Genomic DNA, 24,000 nt, shown 5'->3' with positions numbered 1-24,000 from the left:
AGTCAAAACCTGAGTGTACCTTTAATAAAGTTTGCAGATGACACCGCTCTTCAAGGCCTCATAACAAATGGCAACGAAGTGGCTTATAGGCAAGAAATTGATAGATTTGTGTCTTGGTGTGATGCCCACCACCTAGAGCTTAACATAAGCAAGACAAAGGAGCTAGTGATTGACTTTAGGAGAGTGAAGGAACCAATAGAACCGTTAAAATTAAAGGACCAATTCGTCCAGCGAGTTCCTCACTACAAATACCTTGGTGTAACGATTGATGACAGGCTCAAGTGGGATGAACACTTGAAAATAATTAGGCATAAGATGTGCAGACGTACATATTTTTTATCGAAACTCTCTCAGTTTAGAATAGATAAAACTCTCTGCACATTATTTTATAGAGCAGTAATCGAAAGTGTTTTGTCATTTTGTATAACAGCTTGGGGAGGCAATTGCTTAGCAGTGGAAAGGAACAAAATAAATTCAAATATTTAAAAATCCATTAAACGCTATATAAATGATGTTGACGATGTAGATCTTTTATACGAGAAATTTTGTATAAATAAAATAACTAAAATATTAAATGACCAGTATCATCCACTAAGACCATCAATTATTATGTCAGAAAGAAGTGGTCGCCCTTTCTCTATTTCAACGAAAACAGAGAGACACCGAAAATCTTTTCTGCCGTCCAGTATTAGGCTTTATAACAACAAGCAATAATCATTTTATATAATTATTTCTCATTTTTACTTTTTAAAAATATAAATATTAATTTATTAATTTATTTGTTTTGCAATCTTTTCAATTTTCAATTTATAGTGACAGTTTTAACTATTTTACAGTGTTGAAATTATTCATATTATAAAGCGCAGCTCTGGTTATAGAGCTGCTCCTTTTTTATATATATACATCCTATTTCCATTGTATTTTTATCTTATGTGTAAATTATAACACGTCTGTACAAAAAATTTCCTTTTTGGGATGCAATAAAGTATTATTATTATTATTATTATTATTATTATTATTATTATTATTATTATTATTATTATTATTAGAGTCACATTGGGCAAAGATCAAGGAAGTCTACATAACAACTTGCCACGAGGTATTGGGGGTATAGAAATCGGAACATAAAGAATGGGTAAGTCCAACCACCTTGGACCTTATTGAAAAGAGGAGAACTAGGAAGGAACAAGTGAACGCAAGCCGAACAAGGGCTTCAAGACTGGATGCACAAGAGCAGTATCGAGCCATAGCTAAGGAAGTCAAAAGATCTGTGAAGAAAGACAAGGAAGCATTCATGAACAGACTTGAAGAGAAAGCAGAAGCAGCAGCGACAGGAGGACACATGAGGATCCTTTATCAAACTACCAAGACACTTGCTGGAAAATATGGGAAACCAGAGGTACCAGTCAAAGACAAAGATGGGAAAACTATTTTTGGAAAAGAGGCTCAATCTAAACGATGGAGGGAACATTTCAACTACCTTCTGAACAGACCACCACCAGACAACCAGCCAGAAATATTGCCTGCAAGTAATGAGTTATCAATTAGCTGTGATCCACCATCGATAGCAGAGATTATGGGTGCCATTAACAAGATGAAAAGAGGGAAAGTTGCTGGACCAGACCAGATTCCACCGGAGGCTCTAAAAGTTGATGCTGAAAGAAATGCTGAGGCCCTGCACCCACTGTTTGAGAGAATCTGGAATGACGGGATATTCCCAAAGGATTGGAAGGAAGGACATCTTATCAAGCTTCCAAAGAAAGGGGACCTCAGTAATTGTAATAATTGTCGAGGTATCACTCTTCTTTCTATCCCAGGAAAGGTTTTCAACCGTATTATTCTTGAGAGAATTAAGAATGCAACAGATGCTAAACTGCGGGACGGACAGGCAGGTTTTTGGAAAAACCTTTCAACCACCGACCAGATTGCCTCTCTGCGAGTCATAGTGGAACACTCTATAGAATGGAACTCCCCTCTTATTGTCAACTTTCTGGATTACGAGAAGGCTTTCGAAAGTATTGACAGAGCAACATTGTGGAAAATTCTGGCACATTATGGACTCCCTGAAAACATAGGAAACCTCATTAAGGAAATTATGAAGGATCAAGTTGCAGGGTTGTACATGAAGATCAGCTTACTGACAGCTTTGAAATTAAGACTGGTGTCAAGCAGGGATGCTTGCTCCCATCATTCCTGTTCATCCATGCCATTGATTGGCTAATGAAAGAAATCTCCAAAGGGCGAAGAAATGGATACAGTGGACCCCCTGGACACAGTTGGATGATCTGGATTTTGCAGATGATCTGGCTCTTTTGTCCCACACCCAGGAACAAATGCAAGGAAAAACCACAATTATAAACAGCCTCTCGGAATCAATTGGTCTAAGAATTTACCCTGCAAAGTCAAAGGTCTTGAGGATAGGTACGCGTCAAAGGGAGCAGATCAAAGTAAAAGATCAGGAACTCGAAGATATAGACACTTTCTGCTATCTCGGAAGTATAATTGACAAGGATGGAGGCACGGAAGCAGAGGTGAAAGCACGAATAGGAAAGGCACAGACTGCATTCACATCTTTGAACAGAGTTTGGAGAACTAAAGATATCTCCCTTCGACTAAAGCTAAAACTTTTCAACTCAAATGTGAAGTCTGTCCTACTGTATGGATGTGAAACTTGTAACGCATCACAGGCATGTATAAGGAGGGTACAGATTTTCGTAAACAGGTGCATGCGTAAGCTACTCAGAATAAAATGGATGGATAGAATAAAAAATGAAGAAGTATGGAAAAGAACACAGCAGAAACCAGTGGGAGAGGAAATAGGAAGAAGACGATGGAGGTGGATTGGACACACGCTTAGAAAGAATGACTCCACTATAACAAAGAAAGTATTGGACTGGAACCCCCAGGGCAGAAGATCAAGGGGAAGGCCACGAGGAACATGGAGAAGAATTAAAGAAGCTGATATACAGAGAAATGGTAAGACCTGGAATGAGATTAAAAAGATAGCTCAGGACAGAGAAGGGTGGAAACTGTTTGTCTGTGGCCTATACCCTGACCCAGGGTGAAAAAGGCAATGATTATGATGATGAAGCATGAAAGCGTATCCAGAGGGAAAAAAACCCCCATTAAATTTGATCATGTTTTGACTTTTACACATTCTGATCACAAGACATATGAAAAGTTCTAACCAGCATGAAGAATAAAAGTAATAATTTTCTTTGTTTAGAACCAAGATGGCCGCCGTTGCCGGGTGGTGTGACATCAGACTACTGAATCCAATTCGTTGGGAGAAAAGAGTCCGCACGATGGGTACTAAGTTTGAAAGCCATATTTTTGTATGACTGGATGGCTCACTGGCTATTGCGACCGCTAATTGATCTCTCGCTAGTTCGCAGCCAGGCGGAGGATGCCTTGTCAGATGGATCCCGAGATTGGCTCTGACCCTAAGATATTTTTATTCTCTGTTTTTTTTTTCATCTGGCACTTCTCCATACCCTATAATTCTCATCATTATTGATGTTAATGCCAACTCCACAGTTTTTCAGGAGAAAAATACAAAACAGGATCGTGAAATCCAGCAAGAGAGAGAGAGAGAGAGAGAGAGAGAGAAAGAGAGAGAGAGAAAGAGAGAGAGAGAGAGAGAGATGGAAAGAGAGAGAGAGAGAGATGGAAAGAGAGAAAGAAAGAATGAGATATATAGAGGGAGAATGAGAGATAAAGAATGAGAGTGATGGAGAGAGTGTGTGTGAGAGAGAGAGAGATGGAGAGAGAGAGATGGAAGTAGAGAAAGAGAGAGAGGGAAAGAGAGAGAGATGGAAAGAGAGAGAGGTGGAGAAAGAGAAAAACTGAGAGTGATTGAGAGAGAGAGAGAGAGAGAGAGAGAGAGAGAGAGAGAGAGAGTACACACTTCCATAGCAATCGTTTCTGAAAGAAATACGCGAGGTGTTGCTGTTTTTTTCCACCACTCCTAGCATGCACCGTTCATTGTAGACTTTGGTAAAGATACAGCCCAAGGTGCTAGTACACTGAGCCCGGCAGTCGCTTGTAGTGGGACTGCCTTCCAACGCGACTTGATATAAATTTCCTTCTATAGAATGAAAGGGTGTCCTCCCGTAAGCACCACAACTTGTACGTTCGTCTGAAATGAATGCAATGTTAAATTAACGATGACAAGACTGGTGGTAGTTGTGGTAGTCGTTGTGGTATTATTATTATTATTATTATTATTATTATTATTATTATTATTATTATTATTATTATTATTATTATTATTATTATTATTATTATTATTATTATTACTATTATCATTATTATTATTATGTTTATTATTATTATTTTTATTAATATTATTATTATTATTATTATTATTATTATTATTATTATTTATAGTAGTAGTAGTAGTAGTAGTAGTAGTAGTAGTAGTAGTAGTAGTAGTAGTAGTAGTAGTAGTAATAGTAGCAGGAGTAGTATATTGGAGTCCTTATGCTGGATATATAAATAAAAAGATGCTGTCTGGAGTGCTTTGACCGAGGCCATACTATGGCAAGATAAATGCACTTTATTTCCAAACATAACAAAAGGTCCGTACACAAACTATCCTTAGTCAACCCAGAAAGATTAAAAAGGGTGTAAAAAAATTTTTGGTTTCAATTTATTTTTAATGAGCTTTATATAGCGCAATATCCACTAAATGTGCTCAAAGCGCTTTACAAGGGGTCTTAGGTCAGCAGCAACATTTAACATGTAGGACGGGACATGCCGCCTGTTTTCGGACAAAGACAATACTGTTAACGGCCAGGTACTCATTTTACACCTGAGTACGGTGAGAGAATGTAAGCAAAGAGCCTTTTCCAAGGAATCAACTACGCACCGAGCGCGAGGCTCAAATCCAGGACCTTCCGATCCCAAATCGAGTGACATACCACTAGACCACATAGCCAATACAAGCTCAAATACATGTTTTGAGTAAAACAACAATGCCAAGTTATTAATTTGAACATGTTTCATTGTTATTATGTTATCAGATGGAAATATAAATTGATATATTTTTCAGATAGAAAGATTTGTTTTATTGTTTCAATGTTAATAATGATATGGCAAACTAAGGCTCACTGGCAAAGTAGGTCACCAATTGCTCTTTTATTATTATTATTTTACAAAATTTGGGATAGACAATAAGTGTCACGTTGTGTTAATATAAGTAGCTTTACTGAAAAAAGGTATGTAGACACAGTAGGTTATATACCAACAACTACTACAACTACTACTACTACTACTACTACTACTACTACTACTACTACTACTACTACTACTACTACTACTACTACTACTACTACTACTACTACTACCACGACTACTGCTACTACTACTACTACTACTACTACTACTACTACTACTACTACTACTACTACTACTACTACTACTACTACTACTACTACTACTACTACTACTACTGCTACTACTACTACTACTATTATTATTATTACTACTAAAAGTACTACTGCTGCTACTACTACTATTACTATACTACTACTACCACTACTACTACTACTACTACTACTACTACTACTACTACTACTATACTACTACTGCTACTACTACTACTACTACTACTACTACCACTATACTACTACTACTACTACTACTACTACTACTACTACTACTACTACTACTACTACTACTACTACTACTATACTACTACTACTAACTACTACTGCTACTACTATACTACTACTATTATTATACTTCTAAAGTACTACTTGCTACTACTATACTACTACTACTACTACTACTACTACTACTACTACTACTACTACTACTACTACTACTATACTACTATCTACTACTACTACTACTACTACTACTACTACTAACTATTATTATTATTATTATTATTATTATTACTACTAAAAGTACTACTGCTGCTACTACTGTCACTAATGATTATACTTATACCGACATCCCTTATGTGTTTTTATTTCCAATTCCATTGCATTTATTTTCCAACAACATTCCACACGTTTTTATACACACAGTTCCACCCCGCCTCCCCTCTTTTCACTTAATTAATTGCGCATCTTTTAGAAATATTTATTGTTCTATTTTAATTCGTGTTTCCTTACAAAGGTGCATACTATTTCCTGCCCATCAATGTTTTGTTTATTCACCATAACAACGCCACTACCAGATAATCTCATTCATCTGTAGTGATTCATTCATCCTGTTTTGTTGATAAAGGGCTTAACTCGAAACGTCCATTTTATCTGTTTTCGTAATTAGATTAAAGCTTACATTCAATTTCACATTGTTATTTATTACATACCAATCGACATATCTTGATACTGGCAGATAAAAGATCGTTGGTGATTGCAATTTTGTCTACGCCACTGTCCTTCTTGCATGTAGAAACACCGATTGTTCTGGATGGGAAAGGGGATAAATTAGGTGATAAATAAGTCCAATAGCACTTTTATGTAATCCATATTGAAAGTAATCATAGACATGATTGAGTACTTATTATCGGATGTAGAAACCGATTACTCTAGAAGTATAGGGGAATAATCTTCAACAGTCATAACGTCACTTCCTTCCTAATGAAGCATAGTAACTTAGTAACACTGGCTCTAAACTATCGGAACAATGGCGGACGCCCGTATGAAATTTTTCCCCGGTGAGCATAAAAGCTTATCCAGTGGAAATAAACATACATTTGATCATGTTTTGTCTTTTACACATTCTGATCAGAAGGGATGTGAAAATTTCTAGCCAGCATAAAGAATAAAAAGTAATGATTTTCTTTGTTTAGTACCAAGATGGCCGCCGTTGCAGGGCGTCATGACATCAGACTACTGAATCCAGTTAACTTAGATGGTAAATAACTGTTTTAATACGTATGGGAACTGTATATTAAATGTGGTCATCGACATGCTCGAGAAAAAAACGCCGATTATTCTAGATAGATAAAGGGATATAATAGACGGTGAATCGAGTCATAGAAATATACGATTACTTTCTATTGAATGTTGAAACATCGATTATTCTAGATGGTTAACCCTCTCCTTACCACCTACAGAAGAATCGTCACATTTGTTACGACACAATATACAATTTATCTTATTCAGATTTGTTTTGTACATCACAATTCTTTGTTCAATTAATAAGAATATAAAGTTGTTTTGTAGAGGGATTGTTTGAGTTTAAAAAAGCAATTTTTCTGCTGGACAAGCCTGCCATTTTGGGGAAAATACTGAAAATGATCGGTAAGGAGAAAGTCAATGGGATCTAATAATGTTAGATGAACTCAAGCCTACTCCCTATATATATATATATATATATATATATATATATATATATATATATATATATATATAGGGTACTCCTTAATTCCATATGAATATTATAGAAACGTCAATAATTCTAGATGGATAAGGGGATAAAATAAATGGTATATCCATTCATGGACTCGTACTCTGCGTACTCTTTGAAAAATCAATATTTAAAAATATGGCCAGAAAACTCGTCCTTCAAATATCGATCGATTTAAATAACCCCCGTCTTGGTAAAAACTCTCAAACCCGAGACCTCCCGAAGTTCCAGGTTTGAGAGTTTTTTTTCCAAGATGGGGGTCATTAAAATCGATCGATATTTGAAGGACGAGTTTTCTGGCCAAATGTTCAAATATGGATTTTTCCTATGTCAGTATTGGTATTCACTCCTGAACACGAATTGCATCATTGGTAGAATGCGTTTAAGTAGTATACTCACCATTTTACCCGCCAGACCAGAAGACGAGAAGATACCGTTCTAGTATTTAGGGTTGATCGACTTTAATGAGACCGTTTTATATCTTACCTTTTTAAAAAATAGTTTAGTAATAAAACTGATAAAAATACAATTAATGTATTATCGCAGATTGATAATAATATAAAATTGGGAACAAACCTGCATAATTGAAAATCATAATTCCCATTTTAGACAAGAGATAATTTGTAATGTAAAATTGATTATGGAATACATGACATCTATTGTTTTCATTCTACCACTCCGAACTTATCTGTATAGTGATTTCATGCATTTAATTGAGATTTATGTAGCGCAATATCCACTAAATGTGCTCAAAGCGCTTTACAAGGTCAACAGAAACATTTAACATGTAGGACGGGACATGACGCCTGGTAGGCGATATTACAATTTTTCGGAAAAAGACAACGCTGTTAACGGCCAGGTACTCAATTTACACCTGAGTACGGTGAGAGAATATGAGTAAATAGCCTTTTTCAAGGACTCACTATGCGCCGAGCGCGAGGCTCGAACCCAGGACCTTCCGATCCGAAAGCGAGTGTCATACCACTAGACCACATAGCAGCATCTAAAGCAACAGAACTTAGAACAAATATCTTTTATTCATATATTGGGCCCTAAATCTATTGTGTGTTCTTACTGCGTCATATGCGTCCTGACCATGTAAAAAGTTGGAATAGTCTGATTCCGAAAAACGAGAGCAAAAGGCGTCGTTCCATCTTAAGACTTTTTCATGTGTAGCCGTGAGTTTGTAGTACAATCCTATCCAGACATCGGAACTGTCGATTGTACAAAAAAATAATATCTGGGAATGATGCTGATGATGATGATGATGATGATGATGATGATGATGATGATGATGACGATGATGATGATGATGATGATGATGATGATGATGATGACGATGATGATGATGATGATGATGATGATGATGATGATGATGATGATGATCATGATGATGAGGATGATGATGATGATGAAGATGATGATGAAGATGATTATGATGATGAGGATGATGATGATGATGATGATGATGATGATGATGATGATGATGATGATGATGATGATGATGATGATGATGATGATGGTGGTGGTGATGATGTTTGTGGTGGTGATGATGATGATGATGATGCTGCTGGTGGTGTTGATGGTGGTGATGATGCAGCTGATGATGATGCTGCTGCTGCTAATGGTGATGATGATGATGATGATGATGATGATGATGATGATGATGATGATGATGATGATGATGATGATGATGATGATGATGATGATGATGGTGATGATGATGAATCATTATTCATCTAAAAGTAATAATAACGATGTTGTTAATGATAAAGTAGATGAACAGCAGATTTTATAAATAACAATTTGAGTCAACTGCTGATAGCAATAACCAAACCTCATAAAACCTCATTGGGTTTGGTACAACCAATGCCCAGAATTATATAAAAACATGTAATGCATGGATACATTTTGAATATTAGTAAATAATTTAAAGAATGCTAATTAACTTGACAAAAAAAATTAAATCAAATATAAAATTTATTTCGTATTTGTAAAAATATATATCCTTTTAAATGCTAGATCACGTATTTTTCATAATTCAAAGTTTACAAATCATTATTACTAGAGTTTTACTACTAGAGCTTTTTTATATAGCGCAATATCTACCAAATGTGCTCAAAGCGCTTTGCAAAGGGTCCCTGACCAACAGCAACACATAACATGTAGAACGAGACATGACGCATGTGATATTACACTTTTTCCGACAGAGACAACGCTGTTGACGGCCAGGTATTCATTTTACACTGAGTACGGTGAGAGAATGTGAGTAAAGAGTCTTTTGCAAGGACTCAACTATGCGCCAAGCGAGGCTCGAACACAGGACCTTCGGATCCGAAAGCGAATGTCATACCACAAGACAACATAGCCCCAATTATTTTCATTTACAAAAAGTGAGCCAACTCTTTACGTGTCTTGTGATATCAGTGACCGATTTTGTATTACATATGGGGAACCGGCAGTGTGTGATGAGAATAAAGGCTATTCAAAGGTACTTATCTGTTGTGATGTTTATAATACTGTATTTATTGTGGGAATTAACATACATCGAAACGAATATCTTTGAGACGCCAACGATCAAAAACGGTTCGGCAATAAAGTCTATGACGTCAAATGAATATTCCCAAGGCCAAAAGTCAAATTAAGGACCGACCATTTTACCCAATTAGATTTTCTCAATATTTATTGAGTCAACTACCCTTGGTTTAAAAAAAAAAAAAAAAACAAAAAAAAACAAAAAAACAACAACAAACAAAACAAAAAAACGTTTTTACGTTACTCGTATCTAGATATATCAATTTGTAAAATAGAGTTTAATTTTTTTTTTGATTTGCCAATAAGTCTGTGCTCATTGACAAAACAATTTACATGGGGTGTACTACGAAACGGTGTCAAACCCAAACCCAATCTTAAAAAAAAAGAATGGATTACTTTTTACAGCCACAGCTTCTCACTCACTCATTCACTCACTCACTCATTCACTTACGCATTTACTCACTCATTCACTCACTCATTCACAAATTCACTGATTCACCCACTCCTTCCCATGACCGGATGATCGTCGGGAAGACTTGTGGGATGCATACTCTTTCCGGCCGTTTGCCTTTTCCAGAAGCTCGCCCATACCCAGTCCATTCCTTGAAAATATTATTGTTCTGCCACATGTTCTTTTATCTTCCTCTCTTCCTTTGCCCTTTGACTGTTCCTTGCATCCAATGACTTGCATAAACTGTCATGCCGAATTGTGTGACCAACCCACGACAGTATCCTTCTTTTTTACTGTTGACAACATGGTTCCTGTTTTTCAGCGATATCTTCCACTTCCTTCCGAATGTATTTGTTTGCCATGTGTTCGGTGTAACACCAACTTAAGATACACATTTATTCATCATTCACATCGCGCGTTCCCTTTTCCTGCCTACCCCGGAAAAAAATATCTTTAAAATTTTTACCAGAAAACTCGTCATTTATTTATTAACTAAAATGATCCTTGTCTTCTCAAAAACCCTCAAATCGAGAACTTCAGGAAACATTTTTAGAGTCCTACCGTGTATTCCATATGCAATATAATTGAAACATCGTTTGTTAGAAGTCAACAGCAACAACAACAACCGCAGCAGCGACTACAGCAACAACAACAGTAACTGCAGCATCGACAACGACGACAACAACAAAGGTGACAAGTTCAAGGACACACACCACAATAACAATGCTATGCCGGAGCCTGAGATTTGTGATTTATACTGAATGAAATAGAAATGAGGTCCATTTCGTCTGCTGGACAAGTATATGATACTCCATTGAGTGCATTGGGCATGGTGAATCTCTGGAGACAACTCTACAATTACGTTTATACTGTCATTTAAAGATAATATTCTCCCTTACTTGGTTAATCCTAGAATAAGGTTCAACACTTCTCTGGAGTCAATGCGGACCAAAGAACCTCCAAAGTTCCTGTAAGTTTTCTTGCATATCAAGGCTGCATCATTCCACGTCCTGGGGCTATTCATAAGAACGTACATCGTTTTTCCTGATATTGCATACGCTAAATAGAAATAGAGAAATTTTGTTTAAAATGTGAGCTTTCAAAAACTGCACTATGTACATCAAGAAAAGTGAGTGGAGCAGGCACTTATGTTGGTAACAACAAGATATGAAGTGAGTAGAAAAGTGCCAGAAGACAATAGAGAATAAAAAAATTTTTGCGGCCGTGGTGGGGTTTGAACCTGCGACCTTATTGGTACGACAACTCCGCCTGGCAGGTGAGAGCGTGGCTCTACCGTGTGAGCTATCCACGAACAAAAATATTCGTTTCAAACCCAAAGTCATTTCTAGATCCCTCTCTCACCCACTTCTTGAGACCGCCGATTCGTTCACCACCATCGCGAAGTAATTTTGACCAGCAGTTAAGCTTAATAGCCAATATTCTCATCACAAACATATAACATAGAAACGATTGAGACATTGAGTATGCTCCGGTGTATGGGGTGAATTTTTAATTCAGAAAAGTGAGTGGAGCAGGCACTTATGTTGGTAACAACAAGATATGAAGTGAGTAGAAAAGTGCCAGAAGACAATAGAGAATAAAAATTTTTTTTCGCGGCGGTGGTGGGGTTTAAACCTGCGACCTTATTGGTACGACAACTCCGCCTGGCAGGTGAGAGCGTGGCTCTACCGTGTGAGCTATCCACGAACAAAAATATTCGTTTCAAACCCAAAGTCATTTCTAGATCCCTCTCTCACCCACTTCTTGAGACCGCCGATTCGTTCACCACCATCGCGAAGTAATTTTGACCAGCAGTTAAGCTTAATAGCCAATATTCTCATCACAAACATATAACATAGAAACGATTGAGACATTGAGTATGCTCGGTGTATGGGGTGAATTTTTAATTCAGAAAAGTGAGTGAGCAGGCACTTATGTTGGAACAACAAGATATGAAGTGAGTAGAAAAGTGCCAGAAGACAATAGAGAATAAAAAATTTTTTCGCGGCGGTGGTGGGGTTTATAGACCTGCGACCTTATTGGTACGACAACTCCGCCTGGCAGGTGAGAGCGTGGCTCTACCGTGTGAGCTATCCACGAACAAAATATTCGTTATCAAACCCAAAGTCATTTCTAGATGCCCTCTTCACCCACTTCTTGAGACCTGCCGATTCGTTCACCACCATCGCGAAGTAATTTTGACCAGCATTAAGCTTAATAGCCAATATTCTCATCACAAACATATAACATAGAAACGATTGAGACATTGAGTATGTCCGGTGTATGGGTGAATTTTTAATTCAGAAAAGTGAGTGGGCAGGCACTTATGTTGGTAACAACAAGATATGAAGTGAGTAGAAAGTGCAGAAGACAATAGAGAATAAAAAATTTTTCGCGGCGTGTGGGTTTGAAACCTGCGACCTTATTGGTACGACAACTCGCCTGGCAGGTGAGAGCGTGCTCTACCGTGTGAGCTATACCAAAAAAATTCGCAAAGCGAGTCATCGAGACTTCGGCACTTTTGAGTGGATCGAACATTGAAGTAATTTTGACCAGATTCATTAATGCCTTTCTCATCTCACATTTAATCATAGAAACGATTGAGACATGATATGCTCCGTTTATGGGGTGAATATTTAATTCTATAAAAGTTAGGAGCTAGGCACTTATGTTGGTAACAACCAGGTCTGAAGTGAGTAGAAAGGTGCCAGAAGACTTAGAGTGAAAAAAATATTTTTCGCGGGTGTGGGTTGAACTGCGACCTTATCGGTAACGACACCTCCCTGGCAGGTGAGAGTGTGGTCTACCGTAGTGAGCTAACCACGCACACCAAAAAATTTTTTTCAACTCATATTTCTAGACTCCCTCTACTCACCCATTCTTGAGACCACATATCGTTCCACCACCATCGCGAAGTTAAATTTTGACCCAGCATAAAGCTATACCAATTTCTCATCACAACATTATAATTAGAAACGATGAGACATTGGTATAAGCTCCGGTTAATGGGTGAAATTTAATTCGAAGGATGTGGAGCAAGGCACTATGTGGTACCAAGTAATGAATGGTGAGTAGAAAGTGCCAGAAGACAATAGAGTAAAAAATTTTTCGCGCGTGGTGGGATTAACTGCACCTTATGGTACGCACTCGCCCTGGCAGGTGAGAGGTGACTCTACGTGTGAGCTATCACACGAACAAAATATTCTATTGTCTTTAACCCTAACATTCATTCTTGTTGTTACCCACATAAGTGCCGCTCCATCACTTTTCTGAATAAAATTCACCCATAACCGAGATACTCAATGTCTCATCGTTCTATTTATATTGTGATGAGAAATTGGCATTAAGCTTAACTGCTGGTCAAAATTACTTCCGAAGTGGTGAACGAATCGGCGGTCTCAACAGTGATGGAGGAGGATCTAGAAATGACTTTGGAGTTTGAAACAAATATTTTTGCTGTCGTGGTAAGCTCACACGTGAGGCCACGCTATCACCTGCCTGGCGGAGTTGTACGTACCACTAGGTCGCAGTTAACCCACCACCACCAAAAATTTATTCTCTATGTCTTCTGCAACTTTAATATTCATATCTTGTTGTTACCAACATAATTGGCCTGCTCCACTCACTTTTCTGAATTAAATTCACCCCATCACGGAGCATACTCAATGTCTCAATCGTTTCTATGTTATATGTTTTGAGAAACTATTGGCTATTAGCTTCCGGTATGGGTCAATAATTACTTCGCGATGAGTGGTGGAAGCAATCGTGGTCTACAAGAAGTGAGTGAGAGAAGAAGTGCAGAAGACATTATGGGTTATAAACGAATATTTTTGTTCGTGGGATTGACTCACACGTTATGAGCAACTCGACCTGCCAGGGGGAGTTGTCGTACCATAAGTGTCGCAGTATCCAAATTCTCCCACCACCCCGCAAAAAAATTTTATTCTCTATTGTCTTCTGGCACTTTTCTACTCACATTCATATCTTGTTGTTACCAACATAGTGCCTGCTCCACTCACTTTTCTGAATTAAAAATTACACCCATACACCGAGCATACTCAATGTCTCAATCGTTTCTATGTTATATGTTTTATCAGAAATTGAGTGTAGCAGGCATAATGTGGTAAAAACTTCGATAGAAGTGAGTGAAGAAGTGCAGAGCAAATGAGAGAATAAAAAATACTTTGTTTCGCAGCGTGTTGGTGGTGTTTGAACTCTGCACCTATGGTACGAACCCGCCTGCAGTGAGAGCGGGCTCTACGTGTCGACTATCCAATATGTCAATTCAAAACTGATGGAGCAGGCAAATTTTTGGTATTCAAGTTTGGATAGTCATATCTTTGTTGTTACCAACATAAGTGCCTGCTCCACTCACTTTTCTGAATTAAAAATTTCACCCCATACACCGGAGCATACTCAATGTCTCAATCGTTTCTATGTTATATGTTTGTGATGAGAATATTGGCTATTAAGCTTAACTGCTGGTCAAAATTACTTCGCGATGGTGGTGAACGAATCGGCGGTCTCAAGAAGTGGGTGAGGAGAGGATCTAGAAATGACTTTGGGTTTGAAACGAATATTTTTGTTTCGTGGATAGCTCACACGGTAGAGCCACGCTCTCACCTGCCAGGCGGAGTTGTCGTACCAATAAGGTCGCAGGTTCAAACCCCACCACCGCCGCGAAAATTTTTTTTTTATTCTCTATTGTCTTCTGGCACTTTTCTACTCACTTCATTCTTGTTGTTACCAACATAAGTGCCTGCTCCACTCACTTTTCTGAATTAAAAATTCACCCCATACACCGGAGCATACTCAATGTCTCAATCGTTTCTATGTTATATGTTTGTGATGAGAATATTGGCTATTAAGCTTAACTGCTGGTCAAAATTACTTCGCGATGGTGGTGAACGAATCGGCGGTCTCAAGAAGTGGGTGAGAGAGGGATCTAGAAATGACTTTGGGTTTGAAACGAATATTTTGTTGTGGATAGCTCACACGGTAGAGCCACGCTCTCACCTGCCAGGCGGAGTTGTCGTACCAATAAGGTCGCAGGTTCAAACCCCACCACCGCCGCGAAAATTTTTTTTTATTCTCTATTGTCTTCTGGCACTTTTCTACTCACTTCATATCTTGTTGTTACCAACATAAGTGCCTGCTCCACTCACTTTTCTGAATTAAAAATTCACCCCATACACCGGAGCATACTCAATGTCTCAATCGTTTCTATGTTATATGTTTGTGATGAGAATATTGGCTATTAAGCTTTACTGCTGGTCAAAATTACTTCGCGATGGTGGTGAACGAATCGGCGGTCTCAAGAAGTGGGTGAGAGAGGGATCTAGAAATGACTTTGGGTTTGAAACGAATATTTTTGTCGTGGATAGCTCACACGGTAGAGCCACGCTCTCACCTGCCAGGCGGAGTTGTCGTACCAATAAGGTCGCAGGTTCAAACCCCACCACCGCCGCGAAAATTTTTTTTTATTCTCTATTGTCTTCTGGCACTTTTCTACTCACTTCATATCTTGTTGTTACCAACATAAGTCCTGCTCCACTCACTTTTCTGAATTAAAAATTCACCCCATACACCGGGAAAGCATACTCAATGTCCCAATCGTTTCTATGTTATATGTTTGTGATGAGAATATTGGCTATTAAGCTTAACTGCTGGTCAAAATTACTTCGCGATGGTGGTGAACGAATCGGCGGTCTCAAGAAGTTGGTGAGAGAGGGATCTAGAAATGACTTTGGGTTTGAAACGAATATTTTTGTTCGTGGATAGCTCACACGGTAGAGCCACGCTCTCACCTGCCAGGCGGAGTTGTCGTACCAATAAGGTCGCAGGTTCAAACCCCACCACCGCCGCGAAAAATTTTTTTTATTCTCTATTGTCTTCTGGCACTTTTCTACTCACTTCATATCTTGTTGTTACCAACATAAGTGCCTGCTCCACTCACTTTTCTGAATTAAAAATTCACCCCATACACCGGAGCATACTCAATGTCCCAATCGTTTCTATGTTATATGTTTGTGATGAGAATATTGGCTATTAAGCTTAACTGCTGGTCAAAATTACTTCGCGATGGTGGTGAACGAATCGGCGGTCTCAAGAAGTGGGTGAGAGAGGGATCTAGAAATGACTTTGGGTTTGAAACGAATATTTTTGTTCGTGGATAGCTCACACGGTAGAGCCACGCTCTCACCTGCCAGGCGGAGTTGTCGTACCAATAAGGTCGCAGGTTCAAACCCCACCACCGCCGCGAAAATTTTTTTTTATTCTCTATTGTCTTCTGGCACTTTTCTACTCACTTCATATCTTGTATGTACATCATGATGTGATTCTTATGATGCCAAGCTAAAAAAAAGATAAAAGATGAAATCTGTGAGTGTCGATGGAAAAATATTAAAAATATGGGACAGTGACACAATTGAGAGCTTAACCCTCTCCTTACCACCGATAGGAAAATCGCCACATTCGTTACGATACAACCAACGTTTTTCTTATTCAAATTTCTTTTGTACATCATAGAATTTAAAGAAAATGAACAGTGTGTTTGAGAGCATGTTTTGCTAAAGAAATTATGTATCGCAAGAACTTTACTGCTATTGTGTTTGAGTGATAAATATATATTATTTGTTACTTGGGTGTGAAATTTTGGGGAAAATCCTGAAAATGGCTGGTAAAGAGAGAGTTATGAGGATGCTTTGAATGAACCGATTGGAATTTATTCATTGAACCACCAAATACATTTGAAGAGCTGAACGACGTGGTCAGTGGGAATTTGTTTTTCTGTGAGGACACGGTCGTAAAAACTTAAAGTCTGAAGTGTTTCGGTAATAATATTTCATGGTTCGCCAAAGACTTAAAAGTGCTGTTAAATGAGAGAAAAAGAGCTCACAGAGAGACCTTTCACAACTTAATTCTTTCAGCAGAGTCTGTTCTACTGGCCTATGACCAGCACAGTGCGGCCAGTCTTAAAAGGCAAAAATAATAATGTAATCCAATCCTACTATCTACAAAATAACTATAAATTGAAGCAATTGTATCATTTCTTTCATCAGAACATTCAATTGGCCCGAGGGGGCGGGGAGGGGGAGGGGGGGATTTTAATTGAGATTTTGCGCCGAATTTGAATGTCGCTTTATCTTAGCTTGTCATTCTCACGCTGCCTCAATCAGGTGTAAGCCATTTTGTGTCGGAAATGCTAATATAGCCTCAGCGCTGAAAGAGTTAAACTCTGAAGAAAAAAAATAGTTCAAAGTCAGCAACAGTTAAAAAGCAAGATAGAGGACACATTTACGAGGAAAGACATGAAAAGTGTGTGGTCAGATATGAAGAAACTAGTTGCAATAGCTAAAGATAGTTTTAATAAAATGAGTCTGATTTTGAAAAACCACAATATCTCAATGACAACAAAACATAGGGTTTTGAAGGCCTATGTATGGTCAGTATTATTATATGGCTGCGAAACTAGACAATTACATAAGACATTAGAAAGAAACTGGAGGCAGCAGAAATGTGGTTTCTTAGAAGGATGTTAGGAATCTCATGGACAGAGAAAAAACTAATGAAGAAGTGTTAGAGCAAGCTGAAACTAAAAGGTGATTAATTCTTACAATAAGAAAAAGACAAATGCAATTTTTAGGGCACCTAAATCGACAGAAATGTATTGAACATCTTGCTTTCACAGGAAAGATGGAAAGTAAAAAGAGTAATGGTAGACCAAGAAAAACATATTTGAATAGTTTGAACAGCTGGGTGACAAAGAAAGAGAAGAGTAATATTAGTTATCTGAGTTTATCTGATCAGAGAGATGAATGGCGTACCAGGATCACCGATGTCTGGCACAGACTTGGTACTTGAAGAGAGAGAGAGAGAGAGAGAGAGAGAGAGAGAGAGAGAGTTGGATTTGATACAATAAATACAACAGTCGACATGGAGAAAGGGAATGAAAAGGACTATCTCGACCAACATAACCAGTTAAACTACATGTGCACAATGCGTTTACAATGAGTCACAAACCATAGCAAACTTTACATTTTATTGACGCCTCTAAGGCACCACTGCATTTTTTCTACAGGACATCACTGTTCAAGAGACGTACTCATTTCACATTGGATGCAGTGAGATAATATGAGTAAAGAATGATCTCCGAATGCACAACTTTTCACGTGTCGTATCAGTAGAATTCAAATCATGTATACATTATATATTATATTATATATATATATATATATATATATATATAAAATATATATATATATAAATATATTAACGATAAGAAAGGCTGACTTTCAAATTGATCATTTCAGGGAAAAAATCTTCTTTTGTTTGAAATGGTGGTCAATCAGTGAAATCAATCAATCATTTGATCGACTGATCACTCAATTAATCAATCAATTTATCAACCAACTAATAAATCAATCGATTGATCAAATAAAGGGCATTGGTCTTTAAAAAAACAAAACAACCCAACCTATATTGCGTTATTTAGTGATTTTTGTATTGTCATTACAGGATGAAAAATGCATTTTTGGTGAAAAATATATTAACTGTTTTGATAACCGTTTCGCGTCCTAATTTGGGGGTCTGGAAAGTATTTCAATCTTGTGAAAATTTTATCATAAAAATCAATGAAGGAATAACCTCAAAAATATTCTTTCCTCTTATCAACATTGTTGCATTTTGTGTCATCATAGAGAAATTTTACAGGTTTAACTTATAGGGTTTGTATTAGAATATTATAAAATTACGAATCAAAATTTGAATGCAAAAAAAAACCTCTCTATGGTGACATAACACTTTGTCTCTTTGATAACTGGAGAAATTTTCAGACGATTTTATGGAATAGATTCTGAGAAATATTTGACACAGTATCACATACCCTTAAAAATGACAAATTGATAAAAAAGCATAATAGTTTTACGTTTTTCACACTTTTCTTACTACCAGTACGTTTTACGGCCGTTTTTTACGTGCCGTTATTGTATGTTTTGAGAAATTGTTCTTCTATAATATTATTTCCAAGATAACAAAATCGGTTTCTGCCAAAACATCAAAAACAATTTTTGGAAGGATTTTCCTACTAATTAGACCCAAACCGCCCCTTAATCAAATGATTCATCAAACGGTCAAAATCAATTGATTGAACAGATGATTGAACCATCCAGTAATTAACCCTCAATAAATCAATAGATCGATTGATCGAATAACAAACATTTGGACCAAAATTTTAAAAAAAGAAATCCTCCTTATTTACAATTCCTACGACTCCTCTTTGTCAACATCACGGGACACGATCAAATCACATTACCAATTATCATGAGCTATAAAAACCAACCGTGAAATGTGACTCTTGTAACGTATTAAATCTTATGTAAATTCATTGAAGCTAGACCACAAAAACCAAACCATAATAATAGAAATCAAATTTTTACGAAGTCTCCATGTTGTTGTTTTGAAAGCCTTTGTACTAAGAAAAACAAGTGAATACCCAATGAAACGGTGGGGACGAGACATGACGCCTATAAGACGTTATTACAATTTATCAAACAGAGACAATGTTGTTAATGGCGAGGTACTCATTTTTACACCTGCGCACAGTGAGTGAATGCGAATAAAGAGCTAATTACAAAGACTTAACTATGTGCTACAAAGGACTGTTTGAGCAGGACTCGAACCCAGGACCTTCCGATCCAAAGGCGAGTGTTAGAGCATTAGCCTAAATAGCCACACAATGAGCCAAGTCTCATAGAATTTTTAGGAGTTACATTGACCGGTCATATTACTGGTTTGAGATTCCCGGTTACATATCAGTCTCACTTGTTCAATGGTTGTAGTGATGCAAAGAATAGTTCATGTCTCATAGACATTGACCTGTTAACGATCACCCTCTGGAAAAACATGAATTAAAAATTTGGCCAGAGAACTTGTCGTTCAAACATCGATTGATTTAAATGATCTGTTTTTTTGTTGTTTTAAAGGGTTTTACGGCGCTTGCAACACATTAAGGTTATATCAGCGCCAGTAAAAAGGAAGAAAATGGGATAGTAAAAAGTTCTGGAATTACAATTAAAGCACACAAGAAAAGGTAAGACAAAGGAGAATTTGTTCAAATAGGAAACAGATGTAGATTCCAAGAGCACAACATCAAAGTACTAAGTTTGAGACCACTTAAACGTCTCACCCAGACACCAGCACAGGTTTCCCACTAAGAGGAATACACTCAAATGTTTACAAATCATCAGTTAAAAAAAAATAATAATACATACCAGAGAGATGATTTACAAGGAAAAAAGATATCATCTCCCAAAACTATAAATATACATTCGACTGTTTTCCTCCCAGCCACGTATCCGACCAGGGCCAGGACAAAGCTAAGTAATCTCATTCCAAGACAAAGATAGAAAGCATGTTGTAAAACCGATACATGGGAATAGAAGACACAGCAAGTACATCCCTGCCCACTATGGGAGGTAGGAACCCCACCCAGGATTTAAATGATAAATCGATGTTTGAAAGACGAGTTTTCTGGCCTTATGTCTAAATTCGAGTTTTTTTTTTCCAAAGAGAGGCAGTTATCTGGTTTATGTCTTCTGATTCCAACAGAACGATTGCAGACCGGAAATGAAACAATATTAGGATGTCAAAATAAACTGGTTCCGATCTCTTTAGATGTGTGGAATCAGCCCTCTTGAGGTTTGGACAGATACATTGTTCAACTGATCTTCAGGTTTCAAAGTGATGTTGTCTAATTTTCTAGCCTAAATAAATGCTGGTCGTGAAAAAAAAGCTATTCCTTCCTCGCCCTTTAATCATAATAATTGGCCTATTCATTCTGCTACTAAATTATAGTCCGTTCCAAGTACCGTGAGGACGGAATATCGCAAATTCCTCCAAAGTTACGAAATGTGATGCCGTGATTGTTTGCATGTGAGCTTAAATTTTAAGTGACATTACGAATTATTTGAATACCGATAGTGAGTGATAGGCCTAACAGTTTTATCACAATGCCGAATTCCTTTGATCTTTGTGGAACGGACTATAGTTATGCCACCTTCTGCTCCAATTCGTAACCCATTCATTGTTAGTCCTCAAGAGAGCTGATTACAAACTCCCAGGGAGTTTGAAACAGGAAGAGAGGAAATTGGATTCAGTAGTCTGATGTCACGCGGCTCGGCAACGGCGGACATCTTGGTTCTAAACAAAGAAAATCATTACTTTTTATTCTTCATGCTGGCTAGAACTTTTCATATATCTTGTAAACAGAATGTGTAAAAGTCAAAACATGATCAAATTTATGTTTTTTCCCTCTGTATACGCTTTTATGCTCGCCGGAGAAATATTTCATAAGGGCGTCCGCCATTGTTCAAATAGTTTAGAGTCAGTTACTAAGTTACCATGCGTCATTACGAGGAAAGTTAAGTTACAACTGTTGAAGAGTATTGAGTATTGTGACCTTATGACGACTCCTGCTTCTGATTTGATTCGAGGGTAACATATTCTAGATAATCTTACTAGTCTTATGCAGGATGATGACTTTTGGAAAGAAATATATAAACAGAACTCAAGAAGAAAAATATAAACAGAACTCACGTCGTGAGGGGATACGGAGAGTCGTAATTTCATTGTGACCTCTGGCCAAAGATGTCGTCAAATGAGAGGTCAAAGCCAACGTTATGAAGACAGCAATCCGAGGATACATTTCTGAAAGAGAAGATTTAATTTCAATAAAGAGCTGGTGAAAACAAAAGAAAACAGATAAATTAAATGAAAAACCCATTCATCATTGTGATACACCAAGAAGGCTGGCTTTTAAAAAAATGTGTTCTTCAATATTTGGAAAAAGCAATTGTCATTCTCTTAACCGGCTCCTTACCAACTAGAGGAAAATCGTCACAGTTCGTTACGATACAACCACTATTTTTCTTATTTAAATTTCGTTTGTACATCATAACATTTTAAAGAAATGAACAGTGTGTTGTAGAGCATGTTTTGTTTAATAAATCATGCATGGCAAGAACTTTACTGCTATTATGTCAGAGTGATAAAAAATGTATTTTTTTTGTTATTTGGGTGTGAAGTTTTGGAGAAAATCCTGAAAATGTCAGGTAAGGAGAGAGTTAACCGGAATTTTCTTATAATTTTACTCGTAACAACATTGTCTTTCTTGTCAAAAAACTTTTATCAATTTTCATCATTGATATTAACTCTCTCCTTACCGACAATTATCAAAACTTTTACTCAAATCTCAAACCTACCCAACACATTAAATGAATTTTTAAATTCAAATTTAAGCGCACAAAGCACACGATATACATAATTTTGTAGATCAAAACAAGCTTTACAAAAGAGTATTAAGTTCTTGTAAATAAACAACACATTTAAAATATTGTGATTAAAAAAGAAATAAATGAGAGTCAGAAAAATGTTGGTTGAATCGTAACGAATGTGACGACTTTCCAACAGTTGGTAACGAGAGGGTCAAGGAAAATTTAGCGATTTTCTTTCCATTTTAAAATGGTTCACCGTGCAAATTTGTTTACACTACGTTTAACATTCTATTTTTAGTAACATTTTAAACCTGAGTATAATGATTTGACGAATTATTCTCATCACCTATATCACTAATTCATGGAGAACGTCAAGCGGGAGGGGTAGGAAAACAAAGGCCGCTATCAGTTAGTTGTGTATGGACATAGACCATGCCCGTCGTTCCTACCTTTCTCGCCCCCTATCTAATATAATCAATGTAAAAAAATACTTATCCTCAAACCTCATCATTGATGGTTTTTGACTCTGCTGATCCGCATAATTGCAATTCGCCAAAACAAAATCGCTAAACTCCAACAAGCACCAATTTTGCCGTTTTTTTTAAATTTTTATACACGAATATCTACTCCGTGCCAAATGTAACAGAGGAATTTCACATTTTACCAGAAACTCAACCCGATCTTTTATTTTTAACCGAGAAGTGGTTACAGGACACTGGAGACGAGACAAATCATTATTATTATTATTATTATTATTATTATTATTATTATTATTATTATTATTATTATTATTATTATTATTATTATTATTATTATTATTATCCAACATTCAAATAATCTATGACAAATATGAGCCGAAAAAAAAACATGGTTGACTAACGTCAATCTGGAATTGTACCAAAGTAAATATTTAAACTGTCCAATGATATCTATGATGTATCAATGCCGAGTGTTTTGCCCTGGCAATGGTTGCTAGGACATTGATTGATTGATTATATTTTGTAGTCATTTGTAGTCATTTTATCATATTATTGACATTACAAAATGAGATTTACCTTTTTGAAGACAACTCATCCCATGAATAGAAGTCCATTCAAAGTGAAATATAATTAATGAATATTTAGGAATTCAGCCTCGTGCTTTAGATGGACCGATTTGTTTGCACATAATCAAACGTCAACTTTATTCCACCACTTGAACGGCGAATCGAATAAATGATTAATCAGTAGTCCTGTATGCATGAGTGTAGAAAAGTCTGGTGTTATACACTCTCTCACACACACACAAAGAGACAAACACACACACACACACACACACAGACAGACAAACATGCACGCGCTTCATTCTAAACACTTGACGTCAGAGCGATTTGTTTCA

General features: G+C 37.0%; 1 protein-coding gene across 2 annotated transcripts in view; it reads right to left on the bottom strand.

Moving 5' to 3' along the window:
• LOC144956996 (uncharacterized) overlaps nucleotides 1-23,760 on the bottom strand; it is a 39,847-nt gene extending 16,087 nt beyond the window's left edge. For both annotated transcript variants that reach the window (XM_078887897.1, XM_078887898.1), the window contains exons 1-6: nucleotides 23,679-23,760; nucleotides 21,947-22,057; nucleotides 11,251-11,410; nucleotides 8,441-8,579; nucleotides 6,323-6,419; nucleotides 3,908-4,138 (exon numbers count right to left, since the gene is read on the bottom strand). In XM_078887897.1, coding sequence (XP_078744023.1) covers nucleotides 3,908-4,138; nucleotides 6,323-6,419; nucleotides 8,441-8,579; nucleotides 11,251-11,410; nucleotides 21,947-22,057; nucleotides 23,679-23,697 — 757 coding nt within the window. In that variant the 5' untranslated portion in view covers nucleotides 23,698-23,760. The remainder of the gene's footprint in view (nucleotides 1-3,907; nucleotides 4,139-6,322; nucleotides 6,420-8,440; nucleotides 8,580-11,250; nucleotides 11,411-21,946; nucleotides 22,058-23,678) is intronic.
• Between the last annotated feature and the right edge of the window lie 240 nt (nucleotides 23,761-24,000).

This window comes from Berghia stephanieae, chromosome 11 (assembly GCF_034508935.2).
Source record: "Berghia stephanieae isolate SIO BIC M18660-M18661 chromosome 11, UCSD_Bste_1.3, whole genome shotgun sequence".
Taxonomy (NCBI): domain Eukaryota; kingdom Metazoa; phylum Mollusca; class Gastropoda; order Nudibranchia; family Aeolidiidae; genus Berghia; species Berghia stephanieae.
The sequence above is the reverse complement of the archived record's forward strand: the minus strand, read 5'-3'. Positions and strand labels throughout refer to the sequence as shown.